General features: G+C 39.8%; 1 protein-coding gene across 2 annotated transcripts in view; it reads right to left on the bottom strand.

Annotated features, from left to right (window-relative positions):
* Window positions 1-2,840: 2,840 nt before the first annotated feature.
* PTDSS1_1 (Phosphatidylserine synthase 2) overlaps window positions 2,841-14,550 on the bottom strand; it is a gene marked incomplete at its 5' end in the record, with an annotated part of 34,797 nt that continues 23,087 nt past the window's right edge. For both annotated transcript variants that reach the window (XM_035730422.2, XM_051217869.1), the window contains 2 exons: window positions 2,841-4,495; window positions 11,584-11,724. In XM_035730422.2, the coding sequence (XP_035589369.2) occupies window positions 4,328-4,495; window positions 11,584-11,724 (309 nt within the window). In that variant the 3' untranslated portion in view covers window positions 2,841-4,327. The remainder of the gene's footprint in view (window positions 4,496-11,583; window positions 11,725-14,550) is intronic.

Genomic DNA, 14,550 nt, shown 5'->3' with positions numbered 1-14,550 from the left:
TCCGTTGTCTACTTTACTGTTATTTAATTAGTTGAGTGTGTTGATGCATTCCATCATGTTCACACAGCTTCCTCTACTGTATTATATAAAATCGATTTCACTGGTACATCTCCATGTGCTTGATGGTAACGTCTCTGATTGTGACTCTTGGTGACACGGGATTAAAACCTCTAGGGAGGATCTGTCCCCTCAAGATCACTGGTACAACTTGCTGACGAATGCCAAATAACACGAAATCTAGGTTCACAGTTCCCCGGTAAATGCCCTAGATCACCACCATGTATCTCAAAATAGTGAACGCAATATTAAGTCACTTAGACTAGTAGCTAAATCGCAACTTGGTTAGAACTAAGAAGGATTTGAAATACATGACATTGGTCGCTACCCAGTGATCAGTCACTTGTAAATCACGCCATTTCAATTGTTAGGCAACTTAAGGTACTTACTTACTTACTTACGCCTGTTACTCCCAATGGAGCATAGGCCGCTGACCAGCATTCTCCAACCCACTCTATCCTGGGCCTTCTTTTCTAGTTCCATCCAATTCTTGTTCATTTTTCTCATGTCTATCTCCATTTCTCGGCGTAATGTGTTCTTTGGTCTTCCTCTTTTCCTTTGACCTTCAGGATTCCATGTGAGAGCTTGTCTTGTGACGCAGTTGAGTGCTTTCCTCAATGTGTGTCCTATCCACTTCCAGCGCTTCTTCCTGATTTCTTCCTCCACTGAGATCTGGTTTGTTCTCTCCCACAGTACGTTGTTGCTAATAGTGTCCGGCCAATGGATCTGAAGTATTTTGCGTAGACAATTGTTAATAAACACTTGTATTTTCTGGATGATGGCTTTTGTAGTTCTCCAGGTTTCTGCCCCATACAGTAGAACTGTCTTGACATTTGTATTGAAAATCCTGACCTTGGTGTTGGTTGACAGTTGCTTTGAGTTCCAGATGTTCCTCAGTTGTAAATATGCTGCTCTTGCTTTGCCGATCCGCACCTTCACATCTGCATCAGATCCACCCTGTTCATCAATGATGCTGCCCAAATACGTAAAGGTTTTTACATCTTCCAAATCTTCTCCGTCAATTTTGATTGGATTGGTGCATTCTGTGTTGTATCGGAGAATCCTGCTTTTCCCTTTGTGTATATTGAGACCTATTGCTGCTGAGACTGCTGCCACACTGTTCGTCTTCTCCTGCATCTGTTGTTGCGTTTGGGATAGAAGGGCCAGATCGTCTGCGAAGTCTAGATCATCCAACTGCATCTTAGATGTCCATTGTATCCCGCGCTTTCCTTCGGACGTTGACGTTTTCATGATCCAGTCGATCACCAGGGGAAAGAGAAAGGGTGAGAGTAAGCAACCTTGCCTAACACCGGTCTTCACTTTGAACGACTTTGTCAACTGTCCTCCATGCACGATTTTGCAGTGTAATCCATCATATGAGTTCTGTATGATATTGACTATCTTCTGAGGCACGCCGTAGTGTCGAAGAAGTTTCCATAGTGTTGTTCTGTCCACGCTATCAAATGCCTTTTCGTAGTCAATGAAGTTGATGTAGAGTGATGAATCCCATTCAATTGATTGTTCCACAATGATCCGTAGAGTTGTGATTTGGTCTGTACACGATCTATCCTTACGGAAGGCAACTTAAGGTGGTCTACAGGAAACCACACTCGACCTAGGTGTCATGCCATTTGGCACCCACTAGCAAGGTGTACCAGTAATCTGTGGAGAACTGGTGCCTCCTAAACCACGTCAACATGGCATTTGTCACTAATCAGTAATCAACAAATCGTAAACGTTCCCCACTTTTACAGAACGTTACTCACAGTCTAATCGGATCAGTGGTAACCTATCAGACCATGAAGTTGGATGACCTGTGTTCGAACTTATCATAGGTAAAGACTCCCTAAACATTGTAGGTACACGTAATTGTGATGAGTACCAAATAACAGGAAAGCTCAGATCCATTGTTTCCTGTCGACCACCTCTGACCATCCAAGAATTTGTTCATTCCTTTCATGATAGTACAATGCCACATTTTTAGTATATTTCTTCTAACATGTGAATCAATATTATTGATGTTTGACTCTCATGTACTTTAAAATATCTAGTTGTGTTAAGAGAAACTTATTACTGAATCCAACTTATTATTATTATTATTATTATCATTACAGTGCAATAATTCTTACTGAGTTATTAGTTTGCTTAAAATTGGGTAGTGAAATATTTGAAAATACGGTCTTCTGGAATCTTATATACTGGGGTATATGGATGGTAAGTTGTAGAACTTTTGTCGAAAAATAAACTATCTAATTGTTTCTCATTTTGTCGTTGTTGTTGAGTAAGCTGAATAGATACCTCTTGAGACATTAGAAAGAAAGTATACAAGATTGGTTCAGCGAAGATTTACTTCTCTTTCCAATGAATTCGCCCCCAAATGCCCTGGTACGGCCGAGAGTGGGGAGAGTCCGCTCTCCCTCTCGAAATGCTCTCACATGTTCACGCGTATATAGCCTGTCAGGGAAGTCCTACTCATTGCCTTCTCGTGGCGGGTGTGTTGTTTACGAAATTGAGAGGACCAAAAGCGAATATCCGACGCCTTAACCGGGTTGGTGGACATGAAGAGTTCACCTAGGGGAGTTGGAAAACTCTGATTCCAAACCAATGGTGCACATGGTCTCCAGTATCCTGAAGGAACAAATGGCGTATGAACCAATCGTTGGTCACCGGCTACCAAGGGACTGCATCTCCTTACGTTGCCCCACTGCCTTGTGGATCAGACCTTCGGGTCGAAGGCTCGGGGTGCGGTGGCCCCCTATGAAAACCACCTGCTTCGGTTTGGGCACCGGTCAGTATCACAGCCCTCACACATATCAAATGAGATTTATGTGGCGCATATGTATTTGGTGCCTCTTTGTACCAATATCTATGTGTTAAAATAAATAAATACCCATTAAAACTGTTGAATAAGTTAAGTGTTTGTGAGTGAAACTGAAGTCTTGAGTTTGATTTTTGTTGTATGGTGTCGTCGGTGAGCACTACTAATGCCATACTCAGTAGAAACGATCATCCAGTAGTTCCAAGCTTTCAATATTGGTCTAACTTAGATCAGTTCATGATTTTAATGATTCATTTACCTTTAAGTCTACCAGTTTTTTAAGCACCATCACCACCACCACCACTCGTGATCTTTTAATTCAGTATTATGTTATGTTATGTATCACAACAGTTCCACAATAAATAAATACGATCAATTTCGTTAAGGTTGTCAATTACTTTATTTAGTAATATATCACCTGATCAGTTAAATTTTGTACAAATGAATCAACTCCTCTTTGCTATTGAAGCCATTGGACATAATTGTTGTTGGTATTGTTAAGAAACATATTAAACTATACAAGAGTATATCAGAAGTTTTTTTTCGATGAGGAATAAAATTTCTTTAAAAAGAATAAAAAAGTTCTTTAAAAATAAACAAACAATAAAATGGAATTATACATTTGACAAAGAGAGAAAAGTTGGAATAACTGAGAAGACGATGAGGAGGATGGGGAGAAGGGCGAAAAAAGAGGAAGAGGAGGGGGAGAAGGAGAAGGACGAAAGGTAACTGAACATTCTGATTATGTCTCTATTTAAAATCATGCAGACTAGTTGTTGTTTTTTCAAATGGATATTTGTATAATTGATGTGTATAAAAATACATAGAAATATATTCAGGTTGTTGCAAAGACTAAAGTAGTACTGAAGATAAGCATGGTGTTCGCCACTAACTGATGATTGGGAAAGCGAAACTGATGAAATTTCGGTAAATATGATAAGATTCATTCGATTGCCCGACTTTCAGCTATTAATTGAATATGTACTTGTGTGTGTGTGTGTGTGTGGTCTAGTGTTACTTTTTACTTGGAGCTATTCGAATCACTCCCCAAAGAAAGCAGGGTATGGTTCGAACCTCTGATCTACTAGTAAGACGTTGAACACTTTATATAACTATTCCACTATCAAGCGATATTTGAACGATTAAATATAAGATAGCAAATGAAATTGAGTAAATAGAGTGGAAAGAAGCGAAATAAGAATGCAAATACATACACATATACAGTACAATGACTGATCGTTACTGACAGTGTTCTTAATATTTCATTTGATAATAACAATAATAATACAATCACTACGAACTAAATTTCACGAAAAAAAATTCAAGAAAATAAAATAGTGAATTGATCCTGGCTACAACCAACCGCCCCCCTCCTCTCAGCATGCGTACCACCGACTGATTATCGATTACCCATTAGTATTAATACTACTAATGTATAATTAGTAAGTAGTATTATTCGATTTTAACATGGTTAGAAATATTGGTCATTGATGATGATGATATCGATGGCGAAAACGATGATAAATGGGTTGTACTTGTTTGTGATAATCTATCAAATGTGATGACATCATCTGATATGGTCACTTGACGTGATTTATTATCTAAGTTATTATTATTATTCTAATTTTCAAAAACAAAAAAATAAAAGGGAAGTAGGGAAAATATCATTTTTATGAACGTAAATTGAACGAAAACCTATTCATACTCTATTGTTATTGATGTTCAGTTGGTAAAGGTAACAAAGACGGTTATCTTGTTTATGAATTTGAATTTCATCTAAAAGATAGATGACCATCGTATGTGTAACAAAACTAATAACATTTGATCTTTGCCAACCTCTCATCATGACTATTATAGGGAAGGAGTATTTATGGTGATGTTAAATATCTATGGAGGACAGATTATTATCATGTTATCTCAAAGAATTTAAAAGTATGGAATGATTCTTTGACAGTATACTTATCACTTTGAGTCTTAATACAAAGCGGTAATATGTGGCATAGGTGAGATATTAATTTGCTAACAAAAAGATGAATTCACTGTTCAACAGCAGTTCATTTCGTTCTATTTTATGGCTACGAAACGTGGTTATTAATAATAGAGGTCTACACTTATATCCGATCATTCGAAGTATCACTTGTGTATTGCGAGGTCATCGAGTTGGTCATTATATGAGGTTAAACGTAGAGTACTAGGTAAGTAGGGTAAGTCAGTTGAAGATGTAATAAATCTCTATCAACTGTAATGGTTGAAATATGTGTTACATGTACCAATCCGTCTGCTACTTCGACGAGTGATGATGACTGATGTAGGAGTGATCAAATCAAAATATGGCATCTGTGCATAAAGAAAATGATTGTTAGACTGATATATATATATATATATATATATATATATATATATATATATATATATATATATATATATATATATATATATATATATATATATATATATATATAGTTGCAGACTACCTAGTGTGGATCAGTGTGCTTATCGTAACCAATGGTTAGAGATATTGAGCGACATGATTAGCAATCGTCCTTAATGACTCGAGTGCATCCACTATTTGTCTTCCTCCCCGCATTCCAAGCTTCTCAATTCGTTAAAAGTTTTTCTCATTTCTTTAATTTATATTTTCTTCTCAAATCGTATCTTCGATGCCTAATCTTTTCTGTTACTACCTTCAATACTCTGGGATTTACCCTAACAATTTCATCTCGCTGTGTTGATGAGGTATACATGTACCAGATGCTACGTTGCGCTTGACTGACTAATCACTCCAGACAAACTCTCTAGCATGGTAGGAATTCAAGGAACTTGTTTTGTTCGCCGCCCCAAATGCCCTGGTACGGCCGAGAGTGGGGAGAGTCCGCTCTCCCTCTCGAAACGCTCTCACATGTTCACGCGTATATAGCCTCTGCCAGGGAAGTCCTACTCACTGCCTTCTCGTGGCGGGGGGTTGTTTACGAAAATGAGAGGACGAAAAGCGAATGTCCGGCGCTTTAACCGGATTCCAAACCAATGGTGCACATGGTCTCCAGTATCCTGCGGGAACAAATGGCGTATGAACCAATCGTTGGTCACCGGCTACCATGGGACTGCATCTCCTTACGACGCTCCACTGCCTTGTGGGTTAGACTTTTAGGTCAAAGGCTCGGAGTGTGGCCCCCTAAGATAACCACCTGTTTCAGTTTGGGCCCCCGGGTAGTATCACAGCCCTCACACATATCAAATGAGATTTGTGTGGCGCATATGTATTTGGTGCCTCATTGTACCAATATATATGTGTTAAAATAAATAAATAAAATAAGTGTACTCGAATTCTAATTGTGATGACCTGATCGCCAAATAAACCGAAGGCTGAGTCGAGTTCGAGGACCGGTGACTTAGTGAACACCATAACTAATGACTTATCGCTCAGTCGAATATTTTTAATTAATAGTAATTGAAATAATGTGTTAGAAACTTGACTGACAGTTTAGTCGGTAGAAACGTGCTACGAGTAAGTCATAAAGTAACTGACTGATTGTTCAAAGAGTTCCTTCACGATGTAGGTTTTTTCTTTATGCTCCAATAAGTTGTTTTTTTTCTAATAGTTATAATAAGCAATGAGATTTCCTGTTATTTTGTACCAAATGATTTTGGGTTGAGTATTGGGACTCAATTGTTTTAGAAGTCATCAAGAAGTGATCTTTACTGAATAGAGTGTGATAAATTACATTACCTATTTTTTATGCCATCGAAACTGTTATTCACCATCTGAAATCTTTCTACGTACATCACTTAATCGGTAATTACCAACTGCTAGATCGCAAAATGAGAGGACGAAAAGCGAATGTCCGGCGCTTTAACCGGATTCCAAACCAATGGTGCACATGGTCTCCAGTATCCTGCGGGAACAAATGGCGTATGAACCAATCGTTGGTCACCGGCTACCATGGGACTGCATCTCCTTACGACGCTCCACTGCCTTGTGGGTTAGACTTTTAGGTCAAAGGCTCGGAGTGTGGCCCCCTAAGATAACCACCTGCTTCGGTCTGGGCACCCGGGCAGTATCGCAGCCCACGCGCAAACGATGAACTATATATATATGGAAACCACTTTTCTCGCTTCGAATAACAATCAAATGATTCAAATGATTATTATTACTATTATTATTTACCACATTATTCACCCTTTTTTATACTTATACAGCAGCTCGTCTTTGGTGGAAATTCGACTGTATCTAAACGTTCTCGAGTCACCGTCCGTTTGGAAATTGTATGTTACCATCGAATACGAGGACTGAAGCAGTTTTTCTGAAACCACATGCACCATTCAAACTGGCTGCCTTCAACGTTCGCACATTTATGCAGGTCGGACAACAGATAGGGCTGGCTATGTCTTTAGAAAGTCTTAATATCGATGTCTGTTGTCTATCCGAGACCTGTATTCAAGACTCTGGTGAAGTACTACAAATCCACTCTTCATCTATCGCTTCGAAAAGCTTGTTTTACGTGCGCTTATCCGGGGACCCTATGGCATCTTCGTCTGGTCTTGCTGGCGTTGGTGTCGCACTAAGCGATAGAGCTGAGGCAGCACTAATCGACTGGATCCCCATTAACAGTCGGTTATGTGCTGTTAGATTAGAGAGTTCCATCAAAGTGAGAAGAAATCGGTGTGAGAAACGATGTCTTTCGTCATCTCCGCCTATGCTCCGACAGATTGCAGCCCGGATGCAATCAAGGATGAGTTTTACCACCAGTTATCTGTTCTTCTCCAGAAAGTGCGTTCGACAGATATTGTAGTACTAGCCGGAGACTTGAATGCTCAGGTCGGGCGTCTAGGCACAGAAGAGAGTCGTTTAGGTGGCCGATGGGGACTCGTTGGTCGCAGGTCAGATAACGGGGACCGTCTACTGCAACTGTGCACAGACCATAACCTGTTTCTGGCTAGCACTAACTTTCGGCACAGTCATCGCCGATGTGCCACCTGGCGTCCTCCTTCTGCATCCCAACCCTGGACTCAGATTGATCACATCGCGATCAGCTACCGCTAGCGTGGTTGTGTACAAGACTGCCGCTCCTTTTGGAGTACCTATCTGGACTCTGACCATGCCTTGGTCTGCGCTAATCTTACTTTACTTTTCAGTGGACAACGAAGTGACCGCCACCAACGGATTGATGTTAGCAAGCTGGTTGCAACTTCTGTTGCTAGTAAGTATCGAACCGAGCTAGTTTCTAGGCTAGCTACCATTCCACCGAAAAGTATAGATGAGCATTGGTTGCAATTGCATGACGCCATGAAAATGGCGGGTACAGTCAGTTTTGGGTTCGCGAAACGTCCCTCTTATAAGCACTGGGTTTCTTCAGGTTCCTTACTACTGATTGAAGCCCGTCGGTCTACTCCGGATGACCGTGAGTTTGACCACAAACGAAGGTTGTTACGTAATGAAATTGGGCAAAGCTTGCGTAAGGACAGAGAAGCCTGGTGGTCGGAGCGTGCTAATGAGCTGGAAGCAGCAGCTGCATCTGGTAATTACCGGAAGCTCATCCGACTCATCTGAGCCACTGGCACCAAGAAGTCTGGTGTGAGCGAAACAATCTACGAGGATGATGGGATGCCAATCACTAACATACATCGACGTCTTGGACGATGGGCAGAATTTTTCGAAGGGCAGTTCAACTGGCCTGCTGCTCCGGCAACATCGGTCAGACTGTCCTGCCCTCCATGGCCGGTGACGACTGATCCACCAAATGAAGTGGAAGTCCGCAAGGAACTCCAACTCTTGAAGCGTTACAAATCACCTGGCCCAGATGACTTACCTCTGGCTCTTTTTAAAGATGGTGGTGACTTTCTGCCTAAAGAATTGACGACGTTGTTTACAAAGGTTTGGGAACTAGAGAGTGTACCAACGTCATGGAATGAGTCGATAGTTGTCCCTGTCTTTAAAAAGGGTTCACGTCGTTCCTGTAACAACTATCGGGGGATAAGTCTACTTCCGATTGCGTTCAAGCTATTGGCTTCCGTCATACTTCGTAGGTTGTTCAAAACTCGAGAAAGATTGACTCGCGAGGAGCAGGCTGGGTTTCGTTCTGGTCGAGGATGTATTGATCATATCTTCACCCTCCGCCAAATGTTAGAACACCGTCATACTTTTCAAAGCCCAACAATCGTAGCGTTTCTTGACATCAGGGCTGCCTTCAATTCGTTGGATAGGACTGTTCTCTGGGATTGCCTATTGAAGAAGGGTGTGCCTGAGAAGTTTATTAACATCCTAAAAGTCCTATATACAAACACCTCAGGTAGAGTGAGGGCATACAACCATCTCTTTCCATTGTTCCATTCGAGCAGTGGGGTTAGACAGGGTTGCCCAATCTCACCATTCCTCTTCAACTTTGCCATCGATGACATTCTGGAAACAGCTCTGATGAATGTAAGTAATGGTGGTGTGGATCTGTTGCCTGGAGAAAGACTCCTCGACCTTGAGTATGCGGACGATATTGTCTTACTGTGCGGTAATGACCAAGGCATGCAATCCGCACTTAATCAGTTGGCAATCAGTGTCCGTAGGTATGGTATGTGCTTTGCACCTTCGAAGTGCAAAGTACTTCTACAAGACTGGCCGGATTCCAATCCTGTACTCACCCTGGATGGTGAGCAGATAGACGTAGTCGAGAAGTTCGTGTATCTGGGTAGCTGCATAAGTACTGGTGGGGGTGTGAGTGATGAGATCAATGCACGTATAGTGAAAGCCAGAGCGGCTTATGCCAATCTGGGCCATCTTTGGCGCCTTCGTGGTGTTAGTCTGGCTGTAAAAGGTCGGGTCTACAACGCGTCGGTGAGAGCAGTTTTGCTCTATGCTTGTGAAACCTGGCCTCTCCGAGTTGAGGATGTTAGACGACTCTCTGTGTTCGATCATCGCTGTCTCCGAAGGATTGCTGACATTCAGTGGCAACACCATGTCAGTAATGCAGAGGTTCGGCATCGTGTGTTCGGGCACAGAGATGATAATTCAATTGGTGTCACCATCTTGAAACGCCGACTTCGGTGGCGTGGATATGTTCTACGAATGTCTTAGAGAATTCCACGTCGTGCATTATTTGCGACACTGGGACCAGTTGGAAGAAGCGGAGAGGTGGTCAGTGCATAACATGGTGTCGTGGTATGAAAGGAAACTGCAAAGGACTGGCTTCTATCGGTCCTTCACGACTCCCTGGTTGGGGTCCGAGAGATGGTGCTACACAGTGGCTAGAGACGTTATCAGATATGGCTCAGAATAGAAGCCAGTGGCGATCCTGTTGTAACCTTCTTTTACTTTCTTCATAAAAAGTGGTTGTGTCTTCCTTAACTGAAAGATTTCTTCTGATTGTACCTTTCCGTTCCCTCATTATTACTATTATTATTACTATACCTTACACCAACCTCTTCGTCATTGTTCTTTTTTTTTCACGCTCCTTACCTTTTTTTTCTTTCTCTTCGAATTCTCATTGTTTTGTGTGGCGCATATATATTGGCGCTCTCTTGTACCAATATTTATGTGTTCAAATAAATAAATAAAATTCAATGGTTAAGATCATGAGTCAGTTGAAGCTAGACCACCATGGAAAACCTGGAAGCACTGGACGGCCGTTTCGTCCTATTGTGGGACTCCTCAGCGGTGCGCATCCACGACCTCGCCCCCTGAGAGATTCGAACCCAGAACCTACTGGTTTCGCGCGCGAGCACTTAACCACTAGACCACTGAGCCGGCATCCAACGATGTTAATGTCTAACCCACAATAGGACGAAACGGCCGTCCAGTGCTTCCAGGTTTTCCATGGTGGTCTAGCTTCAACTGACTCATTATATTAACCATTGAAATTACTACAATCTCCACAAAAAACCCATCTGATATTAATCATTATATGCTCACTAGTGACTGGCTTCACGAGGTATATCCTGGAGTTCTAGTGAGAAGTAGTGACCAGTGGAGTTCAACCAGGTCTGTTGTGAGATAGTAACTCACTGAAGACAATGGTGAATGTGTCGCTCAATTTCATGGATTAGTTGAAGTTAGACATCGTTAGACACCGTTGGATATTAAATAAATAAATAAAAATTTAAAACAATTAGTCCCTTTGATAAATTTCGATAATGCAATGAGAAGACGTTGTTTATCAGAATTATGTGATATATTTGCGCAATACATTTCGAACAATCTGATCACACATATACTTATTAAGAACGTTTATATATGAAAAATTAAAAGGTCAACTAGACAGGTTAAGGGTAAGTCATAACAAAGGAAAAATATTAAAGTACACAAAAACAAATGTGATTACCACTCTGGATAGTAAATCAGTACTATCAGGGTAGGTTAAGTGTAAGCACAAATTGTTTTTGAACACATAAAGGGGGTTTCAATTTTCGTATAGCCAAGGCTTCAATAAACCTTAGTATACGTCCTTGAAGGCTTTTGTACAGCACAACAAATGTTGATTTGATATCAACCTTATGACCCGTCTCAATCAAATGTTTCGCAATGGATGATGATGTCTGTCTATCCTGTGATGTTATTTCACCATTGGAATTCATCTGATTCTGCAACCATTTTGTTCGCCGCAATAAACGGGCCTAACCATTAGATTATGTTAATATTTATAACAAATTTATTATACATACAGTAATCAATATGGCATATAAGGATATTCAATTAAATGATAGACTTCAACAAAACTACTTACTTTAGAGTTCTTCTTCGAATTCATACACGATGATTGATTGATATTCTCCTGATTATCTGGTGACAACGATGGCAACCTTTTAGACGAATGACCATTCGCCAAATATCGACCAATCCATACAGTTAAAAAGGAACTGAATACCTTGTATGGATAATAAAATTGACGAATTAATGAAAAACAGATAAATATCCATGAATTTGAAGGCATCTTCCAATAAGATCGCAACGTAAAGTGTAATTTAAGGATGAAATAAATTAAAATCACTAATTCATTGGTTTACTAAACATATTAAATCACAATTCATTGTTGAAAGTGTGATTTAATAATAATGTCAAGACAAACGGAGTGTAGACTATGAATATCCTCTATTATTAATGATCACGTTTCATAGCTATAAAGTAGAAGGAGATGAACTGCTGTTGAGTAGCAAATTCCTCAATTAGTTAGCAAATTAATATCTTACTTATGACACAATTGAGGGGAGTTGGTAGATACCAACTATGCTTTCTGAATTTATGTTAACCTTCCAGGGTTGATGAGAATCCTCATATAAGTGAAGTGATTGTCATAGTCAACTATTTAAATTTGTATCCTTATATTAGGCCTTAAAGCAAGCCAATCTAAAGCCAACCTTTTGCATTTGTAGGGAGAAATTCGCATCCTAAACATGTTAGCGTTATTACTTAAATCAGTATGAAGATTCTAATTTTTTTCAATGTTTTCATTAAACAAGGCTATGTTTTTTGTATATTCTAGACCAAGTAGTGAATCTCCTTTCGGGAGATCGATCCCTGAAAAGTTAGACGACGAGAAAGTCATCTTCCAAAGTATTTCTATAACAAAGTTAAGTAAAAATGAGTGAAGGGGACAACTGTAACGAAGACAACTTGAATGTAATAATATATATTTGAATGTTGAAATGGGGAAGATTTTTTAGCTCAGGTGGATGATTTTTGATGTCGTTCAGAAGAACGATGAAAGTTCCACGACCAAGTGATCCAGCTCAGAGAACAAAACTCCATCAAAATATTTGAATGTTATTTACATTTTCAAACTGTGTGCTTTTTCACGTAAAACGTCAGCCGTCAGTCATCTACAACGTAGGACCAGGCATATATATGCATCAGTTCAAGTTGCTATACCTCATTAGCAAAGCAAGATGAACATCGGATTCATAGAAGTAGTGGTGGTAATAGATAAAAGAAAGATTGCATATAAGGATAGAGTATAGGAACAAAGAATTAGTTAGTAGAAAGGAAGATATGAAGCCATTTTAATCTCATAGTTTATAAAGTCAAGCATTGGTCTATTTTCAAAATCATTTTCATTAACCAGTTTAGTTATTCTTTTTACATGTGGTTAGATTCCTGGTGGTACAAACTGTGTGAATTTCATATTTCGCACGATTGTGCACAATCTACACTTCATTGTATGATAGTTTGTACATTTCTAAATATCCACTTTACGTTGTTGTTGATGATAATTTAGCCATTTGATTATTAAAAAACATCAACACCCCTATGACCTTTTCGATTATGTAATCTAATTTCATTCCGATGTAGCATAAAGAGAATATTTATCTACAATGTAGCTCATTACCTTTCAATATATATATATATATATATATAAATAGTATCACTTGGGTCTCAAAGAGTTTCTAGGGTCATGACATTTAGATCAATTAGCGATCAATGAACATGCCAACATTGACCCAATCTATGAATATATATAAAGTAAAGGTTAATTGATCATGAATAATATTGTCCGACCGGCCATTTTTTTTAAAAAAAAATTTTCCAACCCCAAATTACAATATTTTTCATCCCGTGTTTCGTCCAATGAAATGGCTAGTTCCAAAAATTAGATTTAATTGGTTAGTTATGTCTTGAAAATTGTTATAAATTATCAGTACTTGTCGACGAAGCACAATCTCAATCGTCATTATGGAGCAGAGTAACGTGCCGAGTACGAGCGCTGGTGTTTCTCACGTAACGGAAATGGAGGAAGTCTTTTTGACTACCTTGTTTCTGGTTGCGTTTCCATCGGTTGAAGCGTTAAAGACCACTATCACAAATTTTGAAAGATCGACTTACAGTCATTATGTAGTGAGAGATTCGCATATTGGCAGAGATCAAAAATCCTACATTAAATTTGTGTGTTGGCGAAATGGGCGTATAAGATCTAGCGGTTCGTCACAACGTATTAGACGGAGGAGGTAATTTGGTAAATTGTTTTATAATTTTTTTAATGAAGGGCTTCTATGAACACCCAATGTCCAGCATTTATGTTTTGTAAGATTATAGACGGCTATTGGACTGTTGTACGTGGGAATGTACATCACAATCACGAGTGCAATTCCCTGAGGTACCAGGGTAATTCATGGATGCGCAGGTTAACGGATGGGGAGTTTGAAACTGTGAGACCGCTGCTGATTTCCGGTACCGCTGCATTCCACATCAGGAATTTTGCTTACCAATCTTATGGGAAATGTCTGACCGCTCAAGATGTCTGCAATATGCGGTACAAAGTGTTCTCACACGCGAACCTTCCTGGTACGGAATTTGCCAATTTATAATGTACACTATAGGTGATTACGGGAAATTGAAAGCTCACATAACATCCTTGGGTGGGCTTTGCGGTTGGTTGGGTTTTCTGTAGATGTGAAGCAATGTTTCATACCTTCTGTGCCTACGACCCATCGCCGAACGTACGAGCAGTGCACTGTCCTATCTGTGGCGCCATTACAAACTAATAGTGATGACGTTCGACCGCGAGAACGAGTAAAGGCCCTTTTCAGGGCCACCCACAATTTGATTTCCATTATTTTTTATCTACTACTTTTCCGCCGCAAAGGTCAAGTGATTAAGCACTTATTAATGTCTCATGAATTTAGATATCCCTTAGAGATTAATAGTGGAAAAGCGATTATCGTTCATGTATTCGTAAACTTGTTTCTAACGTTTATTA

This window comes from Schistosoma haematobium, chromosome 7 (genome assembly GCF_000699445.3).
Source record: "Schistosoma haematobium chromosome 7, whole genome shotgun sequence".
NCBI classification, from domain to species: Eukaryota; Metazoa; Platyhelminthes; class Trematoda; order Strigeidida; family Schistosomatidae; genus Schistosoma; species Schistosoma haematobium.
Note: the sequence above shows the minus strand (reverse complement) of the source record. Positions and strands in the feature narration are given on the sequence as shown.